Raw genomic sequence first — 18,602 nt, 5'->3', positions numbered from 1 at the left:
AACATTTTAGTAGCCCGACTGGAAAACACAATAGCCCCGGGACGTCGGGCTAGCCCTGAAGTGATAGCCTATGAAGTCATTACTTCATTTGAAGAAGTTAACACATGTATTTTACTGACAAAATATTTTAGTTTGTTGTGTATATTTTTTTCATTCGATCAAATAACATTTTAAGCTGTCATATGGTCGTGTTACAACGTGCCCCTCAGATGTTACAATGTACCCCACCTATGGGGCATGTTGTCACGTTTCACTTCCTTTCTTTTTAGGTAAATAACGAAAAACGTATACACTGTAAATATGAAACAAAGCGTTATATTTGTACTAGACAAGTGAGAAAATAATGTGGATACATATTGTACTCTGAATCCCAAGTGGATTTACATAAACCGCGAAATTCAAAAAGTGTTCAGTTGTGCCCCGCTCTCCCCTAATTTACAAGCTTAATCTCTCTCTCCCTCTCTCTTTCTGTCTGTCTGCATGTCTGTCGGTCTGTCTAAACTTCATTATTAACTGCATTAGTTTGCTATCAACAGCTCAAGTGTCGTTACTAGGTCTAAAATTACATTTTGGAATTAGCAACAAAGGCGATGTCGGACGATTTGGAGGTGAAAATACCCTACCCTATCTTTTTGAACATAATGCGTAAAGTTGTAGACCACATGATTAGGGGGTAATTAAATTTTTAAGAAAATTTTTATTCTGGAAGTCAATTAATCCTTTAACATCCAAGTGAAAGATGGTTGGAAGCAAATCTCCAGTAGTTCTTAAACCTCTAGAAGTTTTTTATATATATATATATATTTTTTTTTTTTTCAGTTACAATGCAATAACATCAGTCTAAAAGGGCAAATCATACTGCATTGGCAGGCATAGACCAATGGCCAACAGAGTACATTACGTCATTTCGCAGATATGTTCAACATTGATTTAACATGTTCAAGCGTTAAAAACAAGCGCGAACCAACACCAACACACTGATCTCGAACATTTCTGTTGCTGTTTGTCTGCATCTGTCAGAGCAGTGTGAACTGACATTAAAGAATATGCAAGGAATAATTGACGACAGGTGTTGAATTATTAGAATTATTAGAACCCGAGGTGGTGGCCATTATTTATTTATTTGCTTGGTCAGTGCTTTTGTTCTTTTGCTGTTGTAGGCTATAAGAACCTTTGAAATAACTGAACCATTTGGCTGATATTAGGGGTGTGCTGATCCGATATTCAGTATCGGTATTGCTCCGATCCTGGCATTTTCAGCCGGATTGGGGCACTGGTCAGATGAGACAGATCAAATTCTGATATTAAGTGTATACTATTCTGTGTTATTATTAGGCCAATAGAAAATCACAAAAACATAATAAAGCACAATAATTTTTTTGTGCACTATATTTAAAGTGTTTTGAAGCCATAGTTTAATGTGAGGTACAGATGAATATTTAAGTCAAGTTTATGTAAACTCTTCTCTCCACTGCGGCTGTCTGTCAACCTCCATTCAGCATTCAAATTGCGTGTGGCGTTCGGTTATGACAGTCAAGATGATAAAATTCTCTCCAAGATGATTAAATGTTCCAAATATTATAATTGATCTCTAAATAAAGATAAATTTAGATTTGCATGAAAGGACTTTATCTTGCTGGAGTTTGTGTTGTTTCTAAATTGTGTTAGTAGTAGCAGTAGTATTGAAAATTAGTATAATTTTATTCAGTACAGATTTTGCTTTATTTATTTATTTTTGCTTTTTGCACTAGGCAATATCATAATTTATATTTTATATTAATCATTCATGCAACCTAAAAAAGCAGCACGCAACCTTTGAACACTGTGTACCTTGCAACAGTGTCTATTAAGGCGATAAGTCATTAACAAAGGCAATATGGCACATTTCCCTCCCGTTGCTTTTTCACAATTTTTAACTATCAGGTGACTAGTTAGTCTTCACAGTCTCACATTTACCACATATGTGACGTTGTTCACCCTGTCTTCTCTAAAGCACCTGAAGTCACACTTCTGAAGTCACACTTCTTGTCATCTCACCTACCGGTAGTACAAAAAAAAAAAGTTCCTGAACCAATCAAGATAAGGACAAGACATGTTGTTTGATGTAGCTATTATTATAGTGTCAGCGCATATATGTGACATATTATTCACAGCCATGGTGAGATGCACTCCATTAGCGTATCTACAAAAGTCAGTACTTGGCAAGCAGTTTTATCGCTGATATAAAAGACACTTTAGGACACCGGTAAATTCCAAAGTAACAGTCTATCTTTGATATCATTGCCATGCAGAACGTGTATAAGGATTAGTGATGCATATAAACAAGATCAAAATGTAATGCATGTGTGATGTTGCCTACAAAGATCATAGAAACTTGACAAAGAATGAGGATAAAAGGTTTAAAAGGACAAGGTCAGTTGATCAAACTCATAGTTATGTTACATGAACATCAATAGGTTTTCTCTTGGGTGAATTGTAAATATGATCAATAATAATATGAGTATGCTTTACATCAGCCATCAGGATTTGTATAAATAAAAAGATCAATGCGGGTCTCCTTGAAATAGTCTCTCAACATCATAATGGTGCATGAGCACCATGCAAGTAAACTGATGAATGGCTTGTTGAATTGAAAACTGCAATATCATATTTTATTGCCTTGGTTAGAGAGTTTTCTTAGCAAGAGCTTAATCATTGTCAAGTTTATTTTTACTTTAGTTATGTACGCTTTAAAAAAATGGTTGTAGATACTATTTTTACTCAGACATTGCTAGTTCACAAACAGTTTTGAATTGAATGTGAATTTTTTTGTGTCATATTCTTCAATTCTTGTGTCATAAGGGTACATTTTTTGAAATTGAGATTTATACATCATCTGATAAGTAAAGTATCAGCTAAGTAAATAAGCTTTCCATTGATGCATGGTTTGTTAGGACAATATTTGGCCACGATACAACTATTTGTATATCAGAAATCTGAGGGTGCAAAACAAATATTGAGAACATCACTTTTAAAGTTGTCCAAATAAAGTTCTTAGCAATGCATATTACTAATCAAAAATTAAGTTTTGATATATTTACGGTAGAAAATTTGCTAAATATTTTCATGGAACATGTTCACATTTTTGGCATAAAAGAAAAATCTTTAATTTTGACCCATACAATATATTTTTAGCTATTGCTACACTCTTAAAAATATAGGTGCCTCAAAAGGTTCTTCACAGCGATGCCATAGAAGAACCATTATTGGTTCCACAAAGAACCATTCAGTCAAAGGCTCTTTAAAGAACCATCTCTTTCTTACCTTTTTATTAATCTGAAGAACCTCCTTTCGCCACGAAGAACCTTTCGTGAAACAGAAAGGTTCTTCAGATGTTAAAGGTTCTTTATGGAACCATTTAGACATCATGAAGCGTGAGTGTACAAATATACCCATGCTACTTAACACTGGTTTTGTGGTCCAGGGTACCTGGTTTTCAGATACCTTGATCCAAACAATGAGTCAGACTGTTGCAATTTAATATCAGAAGTATATTTCTGTCATCTTTTACAAGATATCATGCAGCTTTTAATATTTCCGAAAGCCGATACGCTTATCTAAAATGAATAATATCTTGCTAGGCTTTGGTAAAAGTATTTTTTGTTAGGATTAGTTCATGTATGCAACATATTTCTTCAGGCTACCTTTTAATGACAATTACATTTTTAATGCCTCCTGACAATTTCTGCGCAAGGTCGTTTAATTTCAGGGCAGATATCCAAGTTCAATGGGCCTTAAGGCCAAATGGGCCCCAACAGGTTCAATTATAACACAGAAACATATAAATCTGAGTTTGTTCACACACTGTAGAGCTGATCAATAGAAAGATGTGGATTTTACAGTGTAGACTCCATTCTGTTTACCCGGATTTGTCCTCTTGCTAGATTTTTAGATTTAATTGCGTAGTTGTTTCATTAAAATCAATAAATAGCACTCATGAAAAATACAAAAAACTAAATCCTAGGATCCGTTTGAAGAGTACTGTCCTCGTAAGAGCGTGTTGGCATTAGGCACTGTGTGCATGTAATGATAGCAGAGCTGAGCTGAATGCGCTCATGCATAAAAGAGTTCATAATGTTACTTTGAAATGCGTAATATACTTATTTCAGCACCAAATTATGCTTGTTCATTCATCTGCCTGTGTTAGTCAAAGCACAGATATCCATTTTGTTTAGACACGTGTGCAATGATAATACTGTTAATGTGAGGGATATATATGTTAATAGTTGTAACGTGCACTATCATTTATATTTAATCATAATACTGTTCTTTGTTTCAGAACAGGCACACACAAGCTCTCTTGCATAATACCCAACCTGTCTTTCATTTCCAGTGGTTGTAACTCTGATCTGTTTTTCAAGGACTATCTAACATCCCAGAGGATGCAAGTTCGATAGGGCTTATTTCATCCAAATTCAAATAGTATATTTTTTATAGCAGATTTCAGAATGTACTGTCTTGAGATATAGCTGAAGTGTGTCATTTTTTTAAAGCAATGTGTGTTTACTGTTCACTGAGTGCAAAGTTCCAAAGACTGCTCTGAGCATTTCTGAGCATATTTTTAGATTAGGTAAAAATAACATTACATTCTTTGTATAATTAGCATCCATCCTTATTTGCACTTAGTGTAAACTTAGTGTTAAGATGCTTTTTGTTGCTTTTTACACTTGGTGCAGACGATATCTAACAGTATATGCATTTAGTCTAAATAACAGCTACCTATTCACTTAGTTATTTTTTTATGTTGCTTTCTCCTATTTCAACTTAATATGCAGAGACAACTATAAGTAGGATCATTTCTAGGATCATTTCCCCCAGTAGTGATTTAAGCCTATGTTGTAAAGGATAAATTTGCTTGTAGCAAACTTGTGTACAAAAGAATATGGGGTCCCACTTTGTTAGTTATATTAGGTTTAATCATATAATATAATAGTTACATTGTTGACCCATCCCTTACACCTTAACCCACCCTTAAACCTACCTATACCAACAAACCTGTCCATAATCATAATCGTATCCCACCTTAATAGTGGCAAATGTGTTTTGTAATACAATATGAACACAACCTAGGATGTGCAATATATATATATATTGTCTGTGATAACATAGTAATTGTTGTTTTAACAATGTTCGATTTGACATTATCGAGTATTGATTGTCTAAAACACATTTAGAATGATCACAAAATCAAGACACGAGGAGAGAAAATGTATAGATTTATTCCACTTCATATAGTTAATCAATTTCACACAAAGAGTGAATTTTTTTCTCCAAAAATTGACCATAATTGCAAATGTGATATTGATTTTATTTTTTGCAACAGTTCAATAGACAAGAAGTTAATTAAGAGGCTTACGTTTCAGACACCATATTGCCTGTTTTTGCTCTATTTCCAACAAAAATCATTCCAAACACAACCACAGCACTGTTTTGCATCTCTGAGCAACACGACAGTGTTTAGTTCCGGAACGAATCAACCGTTTAAGGCCCTGTTTACACTAGTATGTTTTTATTTTAAAATCCTTTTCTACAGCATTTTCACTGCATTTCAGAAACGATCTCCATCTGCACTACACTAAACGACAGGCATAACCGTTGCAAAAGTTATGCGTTTTAAAATGAAAATGCACTAGTGTAAATGCAGTCTAAATTATTAGTTTTTAATAGCAATGACTATTTTAACAGTTAATTACTGTCACCTACTTGCGGTTTTAATTTCACATTAACATATTATTTAAATAATTTCAAGTATCAGTATTCAGCGTTTTATGTTTAAAATATCAAAACTATTTTTTAACTGCAGGTTAAATGCATTCCTGACCTTAAACATGGCATTAAACAGTGTATAAATACATCTAAATGTTAGATGTAGCTTCTGTGATACTGATTTTATTTGCTTGGTAGCAGCTCAAATGTATTATTATGCTAATTCACTAATTAAAGTAAGTATTTGACTCAAAAACACACTTTTAGAAAAAAAGATTTAAATGCCCATAAAAGGTGCATCAATTTAAACTTATTGGAAAAGATTTATTTCTATTAGTGTGAGCTGACCACCACACAGAATATGAAGGATGTCAAAAATTTAGGAGTCAGCTTTCCATGGTAGTCCTTAAGATACCAGCACAATAACAGCAAAATATTGTCTTAATTATCGTTATCAATAAAATACCAAAGAATATTGAGATATTATTTTATTTTTGTCAGTATTGCACACTCCTATGTACTATGTACTTGCATAAAAAATAAGTACAATTTAGTTATTAAGGCCACTTAATATAAAGTGGGACCAAATAGGGTAACACTTTACAATAATGTTTAATTTTGTAACCTGCATTGGTTAACATGAACTTACAATAAATAATACGTCTACAGAATTGACTAATTTTCAAATGTTGTCAACTCCTACATTTGTAAAATCAAATATTGCATTGGTTAACATTTCTTGATGTAAACTAACATGAACAAACAATGAACAATTGTATTGTTGCACTTTATTTTACAGTATTTGTGTTTAGGTCTAGGTTCAGGGTTAGTACCTAGCTATTACCTATTGTAATTACTGTAATAGCTACACATTATGTACATGCAGAAAAAAGACTAATATAAAGGTTAGCACTTTACAGTCCTGTTCCCTATGTGCATACTATATACTTATTATGGTAATTACAATAACTAGGTAATAACTATGTACTAACCCAGAACCTACTCCTGTATTTAAATACACATACACATTTACAAATGCTGTAGAAATATATTGCTTGTGTTAACTAATGCATTGTTAACAATGTTAAACAATGTTTAAATGAGATCTTTTTGTAAAGCATTAGCATTAATATTTTAGAGCATTTTGTTTTAAATAAGACTGTTTATGGCTTTCATCTTTAAATTATTTAGCATGATTGACATTTCCAGTAGCATGTTACTGCCTTTGAAAATCATTGAAATCTACTTCTTAGTGACATTTTAGTTAAAAAAAACTCTAGCTCAAATGTATTTTAATATAACAATATTATGTTAGGAAACGTCCTAGCAGAGATAAAATGCTGAAATGAGCTTTTTGCATGAGTATCATGTCTCCGCATCGCAGACGATCCCAATTTACACAGATGGAAAACAATTGCCCTGATGAGGACACAATTACCTCACAATTGTGCTCAGCCTGTGAATCATTAAAATAACGACCACATTTTCTGGATAAAAAAAGTAAACCTACAGTAAATGGATCGTAATTCAGGTTGTGAATATGAAGTACTTCTTCAAGGTTGAGGTACTCGAGAAAGAAAATGCTTAAATCGTTGTAAACATTAAATGCAACTCTTTAAATGAACATACTGTACATCCAGCTGAAAGTTTTCTTTTAAAGAGAGCATTCAGGGGGTTGAAGAGTCATTTGTATCCAACATTATTGATACACACTATGAAATGCATCAAAGTGTGCTATTTTTCTTTTCATGGCCATTTAATCTCAAACATGTTATACTTTCAGTGTGTTTTATTTAAATTTTGTAATGCAAAACCATTAAGTCAAAAAGCAGATATCATGTTTCAATCATTTTTGTTTGATACAGATGCAATAACATGCTGCTAAATTATTGTAAACAAAGCCTGTCTAATATATGTAACCGCTCAACCTGTGTTTCAGGATATGTTGATGATAACTAAACAATGACGACAGGTAAAGACTTTAATTATTGGTTATTGCTTGGCTTACTGTTGGACCTAATTGTTAACTCAATCATGTTCCATTTAGCGTTAACGCTTAAACTGTGCATATCAATTAGCTTATAATAGACAATGCACTGAGAATACGCTGACATTTGTTAGAACTGCTAAAGACAATAATCATGCATGCCGCATTGTTTTTGCAAATCACTTGTTTGCACAGGGCTTTGTAGGTGAGAAGCTCTATACTGGGGAAAGACCTAAAGATAGCAACAAATCTGTTTTTATGCATTTTTCAACCAACAGAGAGTAGGTATGAAAACTTTCAGAGCAGTGCATGGCCTAGATTGCATAAACACAAACACAAATTGGGATAGCAGACTCAAATAGAACAGTAGAAATCCATGCTAGATAAAATCAAGCATCTTCAATTACATTTTCTATAGAGTAAGAATCATTTAAGTCTGCTTTTTGAGACAACGTCCCTCCCTCTAAGCCGAAATGGAGCTATTTATCTAACTGTACCTATGGGTCAGTGCTCCATGCGCCGAGGGAGAGTCCAGACCGGAGTGCACCAGTAGTGTTGGGTCAAATATCACCTCACCTTCCTTATTCCAACGGCTCTGCATGATTGCATGAGGTAACCTTTTGATCTCCATATAACGATGCAATGAGCTTGAATTTTTCCATTGACCCTCCTTCTTTGGCAAGGTTATTACACGAATAGCTGAAGGCAATGTCACTCATGCAACCTTTGTGATTGTTTGCACTACACGGCTATTGCAAGTTGGATGCCGAATGTCAGGATTAGGCTGCTGATTACGGGTTTTTGTTGAATGAATGCTTTAATAGCACACTTGTCACTGGTATCTTGCATGTTTGTGAAGGTATTAAACTGTCCTCGTGTACAAAAGGTGACAACGGTTTCAGTCACGTAATCCGTACTTTGATATCAAGAAAGACAGAGTCTGATATCAAACAAGACACACTACTTGACTTCTGGCAAATTAATAGCGATATCAAAAAAGTTGTCGTCGTATTGCAAAAGGACCTGACAAGAAATAAAATGTGAGGTTCTGCGCCAAACCACTCTGGCTTTGATAAAGGTCCCTGTGAATGCTATCTACTGAATTATACCTCTGGTGTTTCACATCGAAAAATTCTAATAAAGCAACAGCGTTCGTTATTAAAGTAATAGTTCAGTTTGCTAAAAATGGACTCACCCTCAGGCCACCCAAGATTTAAATGAGTTTGTTTCTTTATCTAAAAAGATTTGCAGAAAATTAACACCAATTGCTCACAAATGGATCCTCTGCAGTGAATGGGTGCTGTCAGAATGAGTCCAAACATCTGATAAAAACATCACAGTAATTGACAAGAAATCCAGATGACTCCTGTCCATCAGTTAACATCCTGTGAAGTGAAAAGTTTGTAATAAATAAAACAAGATTTGAGATCTAAGACGTTTTTACCTTCAAGCAATTCCTTTATCCATAACTTTGCTTTCTCCAGTGGAAAAAGTCTGAATCAGGAAAGATGTATGCACAGCACAGATCAAACACAGTTTTCAAACAAAGCAGTCCAAACATATTTTTGTCAGTGGATTTTGAGAGGACAACAGAGAATGGGCTTTTTCACTGACTTGATTATAGACTCTTTGTATTAAAATAAATGTATTTAGTTACCAGCTGAAGTACACTTGAACCTATTCATACACTTTTAAATATACTCATCATACATAGAAATATATATATTTTTTAATACAGAGATAGTATGTTAAAAGCACATTTTAGTTCATATTCATGATGTCTCAAAATAGCACAGTTGAGTACACTTAGATGTACTAAAGAATGATTTTTAGTATATTAAGTACATAATTGGTGTGTGAAAATAGAGCACTATAAGCACATTGGGGAAGTGTACTAGGTGTACTGAAATAAAGTGTATTTTACTGCCCATTTTTCACCTGGGTGGTGTACTATATCTGACTACACTTAAAATCAATTTAAGTGTTAGTGCTAATTAGTGCATTTGTATTAAGTGTACTTACCACAGTTGTTTATAACTAGTACATAGCATTAATAGTAATATATTTTATTAAAATCACCTTTTAAATGTAGGATTACTATGTGAAAGTCTAAGATTGAACAAATTTTTAAAGCATTCTAAGCACACTTTTAAGAAATACACTAGTAAAACTACTCAATATATTTTTACAGTAGAAGGGACTTTTTTTATTTGCTGACATGACATTAGATTCAGATGATAAATATCACATATTATGTTGGGTGTCCATCTTAAAGATAATCACCATGTTTAGAATGAAACCATCATATTTAACATTAATCATATAATAAAATATAATTTGTTGTTGCTACTGTAAATCTATTTTATATTACTATGGGATTCTCTTTTAATGTTTTTTTTTTACATTTTAAAATGATTTCTGCATTTTAAAATGTTTTATTTTACATATTTTAATGACAGTATATATATTAATATATTATTTATTCTTGTATTTATTAAAATAAGTAGAAAATAGTACAAACTTTGCTAAAGTGATTAAACACTAAAGTTCTGAACAAGTATTTGAACAAGTTTTCTGACACCTCATACATTTCTACGATTTTTAAACAAAAAAAATGACTTGTATGATTTATTTTCACACAAAATCTGCTTTATAAATGTTCAATACAAACATATATTTTTCTTCAATCATACACTTTGGGCACAGTGAAAAGCACTTTTATTTTCTTAGGGCGTACATTTAGCCCAATTGTACCCTATACTTTATTTCAATGCACTTAAAATCAATTCAAGTATTAGTAGTATTTAGTATACTTTTTCAAATGCACTGAAGTACCACTGAAGTAGAGATGTATACTTTTAATTAGTGTATTTACAGTATAATGTATAACTTTTAATAATTTTGTTTAGCACAAATAAATATAAGAATGTTCTACTTGCTTGTAAGTATTTTTTCAGTGCATTCAAGTATACTTTATTTCTATTTGGGAATGCCTTCTTACAAACATGCAACATTTTGCTTCACAAGATGTTAATTTATGGACTGGAGTCGTGTGGATTATTGTGATTTATCAGCTGTTTGGACTCTCATTCTGACGACACCCATTCACTGTGAAGGATGTATTGCTAAATTTCTCCAAATCTGTTCCAGTGAAGAAATAAGCTTCAACTATTTAAAATTTTTTGCAAGCACTTCTGAGACTGACATTCTCTCTTCCCTTGCAGGACTCAGCCCTAAACAAACGTACATCAGCTACAGCAACCACGCAATCTAGGTAAGTGAAAAAAGGCCACTACCAAATCCCAGAAGTGACCCCTGGATGACAGCATTTCAAGATAAATCACTCTTACGTTATGTCACTTACGGAAGTGAGATAGCGGATGGTTGGAAGACCCCCACAGACATGTTTCCATTAATGAAGCTTATGTGAAATCACATAGGGAGCATCTGGGGAGGCCGAGACTGTTGAGACGGTGATGTCGGAATGACGGTCTGTCACCCAGACTATTCCATTACAGCTTGCTCTATCTATTCCAGATGTCATTGTTAAAGTGATACACACTAATTAAGGACAACATGTCAGTGTCCGCTGTTTCATTGACGCTAACACTATGTGGTGGTTTTGAAAAAAAAAAAAAAAGAAGAAGAAAAAAGTATCAAAAAATCATTTGGAGCTTTTTCCTCTTGTTTTCTCCTTGGTGATGACAACAGCAAAGACAGTGACCATTGTTTACAGATGTTGAGCATGCTGGTTTTGACATCATGTGCTGTGTTGTTTTTTCTTTCTTTATTTCTTTCCCTTTTTTCAAAAAAAAAAAAAAGAACCTTCTGGAATGCTGTAGAACTATGTTGCTGTATTGTTACCTCACCATGGGCCTTGTGAAACTGTTGAAGATGTACGAAGTGCTCTTTGGAGTAATGTTTGCTTGTGCATAAGTACACACCTTTGAGGAACTCAAATTTGCCCTGTTGTCAAAATGTGCTATAGCTGTCACAGTCACCTGTGCAAATCTGAAATCACAATTTAGAAATGGTGTGACGTTCGTTGAACACCCGAGATATCGGAACCGGCGTCCACTGGACCGGGGCGGCGCGAGCAATTTACTCTCATACAAATACAGCTATCGAAGACTCTTCTATAGAAATTGGAACAGTCACCAATCTCAAGTAAACTGGCGGTTCTGAGAAGCTCGGTTGATGGAGTAGATGACAGGATCCTGTATTCAGATCTGGAAATGTCAGGTGATAGAGAGAGACAAGCGGATTTGTCTCAGATTAGATGTTTGTGAATTTAAGATTCAGTTCTTATGATTTCTCCTCTCTTCTTTGTTTTTGCACTGTTTGTGCTGCAGAATAAAATGTCTATGTTGACCGTGGTAAATGGCAACTTAATGTGTGTTCCTGATTGCTAATGTTTGCTTTTCATCCTAAAAGAGAAAAAAAAAAACGTCAGAAACAGTGCCTGAATTAAAGTATTTGTAAAATAAGACATATGAGGTATGTGAAGCATGTTAATTTTTATACATAAATAATTTCCAATAAAGAAATTTTTCAAAACTCATTGTTTTCTGAAAAATCATCTCTGCAATGTTGGCAAAGCGTCAAATGTTTATGTGAGATATGGCTTGGGCACACTGCAATACGGTTGCTTGGCGTATGTTGTAAATCTTTGGGATTTTTTTTCCCACTTATTTTTCTACTGTCAACCAAACACCGAAAGTCAGATTGCTTAGAAAGGTGATAGCACAGCTCTCTTCAGTAAACCACAGGTTTTGAGAGAAGATTCAAGTCTGTTGCAAAACCATGGATTTTTTTTTTGTCTGCAAGAAAAAGAATATGACAAACAATAATAGTTATACAAGCATAATAATAATATAGACAAACTCTTATCTTAATAAGTAGACTCAAATGTAATGTTTTTTTTTTTATTATTATTTAATGTTAAAGCCTGAAACACACAATATTCAAAAGGGTCATCGGATGCCCATTTTCCACAAGTTCATATGATTCTTTAGGGTCTTTATGAAAAGTCTCTAATGTACTTTGGTTAAAAATTCTCAATAGTAGTGTAAAAATACACCATTTTAACCTTGTCAAAATCAGCTCTGCAAAATATCACCTCATTTTATCGCATGGGCCCTTTAAATGCAAATGAGCTCTGCTTGCCCTGCCCCTCTCTGCTGTGGGATTAGAGCTGTAATGTTTACTTTAGCTGCGTTTATCGGTGAAACTTGCCAATAAGCACATTATTAAGAAAGGCCATTCACAAAGAGGCATAAAAAACCTTTATACTCTCTTCTGCTGTGGGTGAAGCTGCATCACAAATGATTCACACGAACATAGATGCATATGTAGATCAGGATTGGCACTTTCCTTTTAAAAACAAAAGTAGCATTGTCCTCTGCCTCTTAAGGGGCTCAAAATGTCGGGAGTAAATGTTATGTCATTACATCAGAACACCTTAATTGCTCAATTAGAGTCTTCCTCTGCACCTGAGTCGACACAATGGCAATTGTATTAGGACTGTTTCAGTTCAGTGAGGGCAGGTCTAAGGTAAGGCACTCATGTCAATCAAATGTGTTTCGTCACAATGACAAGAAGCTGAGAATGACCTGATTTTAAAAGGGGATATTAGTTTTAAAGATAAAAAAAAAATACCACTGGGTGGATTTTTATCGTTGTAGGATGGTTGTGTACACAAACTGCCAACACACAATAATGATCAAACAACATGTAAAAGTTAGTTTTGCATCTAATGACCGCTTTAAAAGAACCAAGCTGTATTGCCTCTTATTGTGCTAATATGTGATTGTATTTATTTGTATTCATATTCTTGGTCAAAAACACAAAAGCAGTGTTCTTTTGGCTAAATAAAAAATAAAAGATTCCCTATTGTGCCTTTAAAATTTACTTCAAAAAGGCACTTAGTCCTGAAGATTAGGAGAGAACCTGACACAAAAGCACAGTGGAAATTAACAGAAATGTCATTTGTCTGAGATATATTTTTTTACAACAGGCAGCCGTCTATCATAATGTGCATTTCAGAAGACCCATTATTAAGTGTGAGATGTATCTGCCATCAGCGGCAACAGCGCAGAGGAAGACAGGTGCTATAAAGAAAAGCACCGGTGCTTTGACTCGGTGATGTATAACGGCATAGCTACCAGACATAAATTATAGGCCATGTTAGGCTTATTTAGGTCTGTCTCGAATACAGGACATAAAACAGGGACTTGATTGGAATGCTACTCCATCTCTCTGACAGTGCTTAGAAACTGATGGAAAGAGTGTACAGTGAAGGGTGGATCAGGATGCTGTGCAAAGGAGGTCATGTTCTCGGAAATCAATACATTGTGTGTCTGTGTGTGCGTGTAACAATGTAGTTTGATAGCAGAAGAAGGTTACTCCTTAGTTACGAGAACTTATTTATTTAAATGAATATAACATCAATTATTTTATTAAATATAAATATTGTAAATGTAATATTTTATTTTAATAGTATTATTATTATAAAATTAATATAAAAATAAATGTGCAGTAATATTATTTAGTGTGTGCATGTGTGTGTGTTTATAAAACTAATATTTATATTGCTGCTTTTATAGCAAAATAGGAATATTATTGTAAACCTGAATTGTAAATTTTCCTGTTCATTACACATCTACTGGATAAATAAATGAATTAAAAGAAAACATGAAATATTGATGTGAGTTTAAATTATTTGTATATGTGAGATAAAAGCAATCATATCATGCTATATGAAGCAATGTAGGAAAATGGTTGCCAGGGACAACAGTCCAATATACAGCTTATACAACCAGAGAATGTTGTGACTGACCAATCAGAATCAATTATACCGCAGAGGTGCAATAATTTATTAATAATCTAATAATTATACTTCATGAGCTCTTTTAATCCAGTATTTTCAGCAGGTGGTATCTTAAATATTTCTTATTTGCTTATTCACATGGCAGTCCTTCAAAATTTCCACTGAAAGACTTTGAATGTAGTCTCAGACTTTTGGACCCCACTATATGCGCATTTATATGTTTTATATCACCTTTTTCCTGAGTAACCGATGAGCGCCGCCATTATGGATTTGTTTGGATGCTCTCATGTTCTGGTCTCCATAGAAATCCATGTTAAAATGGGGTAAAAAGATTGAATTAAATAATTCAACTGTAACTGTTTAAATATGAATTGACTAGAAACACTAGAAACCGCAAATGTAAACCATCTTTCCATTATGAGACGGACGAGACTTTTGCGTTCAGGAAAAACAGAATGGTCAGTTTTGTTTTGTTTTTTTTTATTGAGATTTATTCATCACTTGAAAGCTGCAAAAATAAGCTTTCCATTGATGTATGGTTTGTCAAAGAACAATATTTGGCCGAGATGCAACTATTTGAAAACCTGCAATCTGAAGGTGCAGAAAATCTAAATATTGAGAAAATCATCTTTAAAGTTGTCTTAGCAATGTATATTACTAATCAAAAATTCAGTTTTGATATATTTGCGGTTGGAAATTTACAAAATATCTTAATGGAACATGATCTTTACTTAATGTCCTAATGATTTTTGGCGTACAATATAATTTTGACCCATACAATGTATTTTTGGCAATTGCTACAAATATACCCATGCTACTTATGACTGGTTTTGTGGTCCAGGGTCACATTTAATCCCTATTCATAGCACAGATTGTACTTTGTAAAAACCATATATTTTTTTCAAATTGAGTGCACTGAAGTAACATTATAGCCTAGATGGGTTATCATTGGTGATATGTATGGTAATTTTAAATGTAGTCTGACTTTATGCACATTGCATCTCAGATTCCATTTCAAATAAGCTGCATTCACATCCATTTGGACACATTGGAGCTAAACAAAGAAATTGAAACAAACAGCTGCTTAGGTTGATTTCAGTGAAACAGCACCTCATAGTGGTAATTTGCTGGTGTGTGTTTACCGTGTGTACTGTGGCCTCATATATCACATTCTGGCAAGCCGTGTAAGTACTGTACGAACAGCCCTGTAGCCTGTCAACACACAAAATAGACACTAAAGCTATTTAAATTCCCTGACTCAGACTAATTTTGCAGCGCTAACTCTACCTTCTGTCTGAAAGAGGGATTCACAAACACTTAAGGATAATGGATTAGGTTTTGTAAATGTGTATTTGCAGGCATACATGTGTTCGGGTGTTGGGAATAGGCTGTGATGAAAAGCGGCTTTGTTTACGGTTACAGAGGTGTCAAGTTATAGTCGGGCCAAGCAATTTGCACCGAGCCTCAATCTATCAAAATGGCAGCTGGTGCAGCAGGTCCTTAGAGAATTCTCCCGAAGAAAGTATGCCTTATTTCTTCTCTTTATTTAGTTTACTGTGTCTTATGATTAAACTGTCAAAAAGAAAAGATCATGTCAGCAGCCTTTGCAGGTTGAACTTTAACATGCTTTTCTTTAAATCTAATGCTCTATACATCACACTCAAAAATGTCAATTAGTTCCAATTTGAATGGCTGACACCAATCTGTCTGGAAATAAAGTTGTTTTTACCAAGTATCACATTGATGAAATCACTGGATTTAGCCAAGTTTGCCATGTTGGTCAATTTGCATGTCCAGAAGAAATAGCTGCAAAGTGTACTAAACTTTACAAATAACTGACAATGTACATGTCAGTAAGACAGTTCTTTCCACTTTAAGTAGGTGTTTGTGTCCAGAAAAAGCTGCAAAGTGGACTAGACTTTACAAATATATACAGTATTTGTAAAGTCTAGTCCACTTTGCAGCTTTTTCTGGACACAAACACCTACCTAAAGTGGAAAGGACTGTCTAACTGACATGTACATTGGTGACACTCAGACGCATAAAGTCAGCCATTTAAATTGGAACTAATTGACATTTATGAGTGCGACATATAGGGCGTTAGATTTAAAGAAAAGCATGTTAGAGTTCAATCTGCAAAGGCTGCTGACATTTTTTTTTTTTGACAGTTCAATCATAAGACACAGTAAACTAAATAAAGAGAAGAAATAAGGCATACTTTCTTCGGGAGAATTCTCTAAGGACCTGCTGCACCAGCTGACATTTTGATACTGTAGATTGAGGCTATCAATATAATCTTTTTGAAAATCTATAACTATATATACACAATATATATACACAATGAAACAAGATTTTAAAACAGGATTTGAGTAGAAGACAACTTAAATGTGATCTATTTCTTGCATTATATACAGTTGAGGTCAAATCTCAGAATCAGAATCTGCAAAATGTCAATTATTTTACTAAAATAGGAGGGATCATACAAAATGCATGTTATTTTTTTTATTTAGTACTGACCTGAATAAGATATTTCACATGAAAGACAAGAGAAAATAATAGTTGAATTTATAAAAATGACCCCATTTAAAAGTTTATATCCTCTTGATTCTTAATACTGTGTTGTTACCTGAATGATCCACAGCTGCATTGTGTTTTCTTCTGAAGCATTAGAGAGCGTTTGAACCTTCTGTAATAGTTGCATATGAATCCTTCAGTTGTCCTCAGACTATATGTAAATGTCTTATGTGAACCATCTTATTCAGATCAGAACTAAATAAAAAATAGCATGCATTTTGTATGATGCCTCCTATTTAGGTAAAATAACTAACATTTAGCAGATTCTGCAAGGTGTGTGTAAACCTTTCACCATAACTGTATGTTAACATTTAAAAAAAAAAATTAAATATCATTAAAATATATAGGGCCATATGTATTACCTTTATGGTACATTTTGCCTTTATTACAGCTTGACAGTCACTGTACACTATTAAAAGCAGTTTGGACATTTGGCTGAATAACACATTACATTCTATAAAGAACAAGAAGAGAGGAGAAAAACAGATGATTATTCAAATCAATATATTAAAATTTTAATTTTAGAACATCGACTTTAGCACATTTGCTGAACTTTGAAGACCAGGCACTTAAACAATAGTGAACAATGAATAAAAGAATCCAACAGGATCATAAAATGCAGAATCAGGTCAAGTGTATTTGCTGAAATGTCCCTTCTTCCCAAAGCATAAATTCACTCAGAATCTTCCCCCAGTTATGCATAATAAACTACAGGCTTAGCAGCTGAGCAGATCCCAGAGCTGCTGAACTGTGGACGTGGTCTCAAGTGTTAGTCGCATCACGTTCTGCTTTATTATTATTGTGCTCTTGAGGAAGTCATTTAACCCTAACTTGCAGTGTTGCTCCGGTGGGAAATCCCTGCAGATGTTCACACAATAACTGTGCTCTGAAGTATCCACTTACTAATACCTTTCAATCTAATAGATGGTCTCATCAGATAGCTGTGCTGGAAAAAAAGTATAATTTGGGCCTTATGAATTTTGCTTTTTTGAGAAGTTTGACTAGAGGCCTTGAGCTTGTGGCAATGGGTATAAAATATTTAATTTAATTGCGCAAACCATGGCTAAGAAAAAAGGGCCTTCAAGGTCTGTAAATTTGGTAATTACTGTTTTTTATTATTTATTTATTTAATTTTAATATTTATTTTCTTTTTTGAAGTCACCATTGTAAAGATTACAGTTTTGTTTTTGTTCTACTTCAGGGAATATTTTCAGTGATGAACATACAGGTAAAGCTCAGTCAGTAAATTTATTTAAAAAATGAAAATTGTGTCATTATAATTACTCACGCCCATGTCATTTCATTTCTTTAAACCTGTACATTTTTGAAGAGAAGAAATAGTTGAATAAAGTTAACAAGAAAACAGAAAGTATTCTTGTAGCTTCATAAAATGAAGGTTGAACCACTGATGTCCCATGGACTATTTTAACCATGGGACTTACCACCTTTCTGGGCCTTGAATGTGTC

General features: G+C 33.8%; 1 protein-coding gene across 2 annotated transcripts in view; it reads left to right on the top strand.

Moving 5' to 3' along the window:
* The window catches only part of grm4 (glutamate receptor, metabotropic 4), a 204,362-nt gene extending 192,083 nt beyond the window's left edge, over positions 1 to 12,279 (top strand). Inside the window, exons 11-12 of one of the 2 annotated variants that reach the window (XM_073851720.1) lie at positions 7,685 to 7,717; positions 10,957 to 12,279. In XM_073851720.1, coding sequence (XP_073707821.1) covers positions 7,685 to 7,704 — 20 coding nt within the window. In that variant the 3' untranslated portion in view covers positions 7,705 to 7,717; positions 10,957 to 12,279. The remainder of the gene's footprint in view (positions 1 to 7,684; positions 7,718 to 10,956) is intronic. The other variant, XM_073851719.1, reaches the window with a different exon arrangement.
* The last annotated feature ends 6,323 nt before the right edge of the window (positions 12,280 to 18,602 follow it).

The sequence above is a fragment of the Garra rufa genome, chromosome 12 (assembly GCF_049309525.1).
Source record: "Garra rufa chromosome 12, GarRuf1.0, whole genome shotgun sequence".
NCBI lineage: Eukaryota > Metazoa > Chordata > Actinopteri > Cypriniformes > Cyprinidae > Garra > Garra rufa.
The sequence above is the reverse complement of the archived record's forward strand: the minus strand, read 5'-3'. Positions and strand labels throughout refer to the sequence as shown.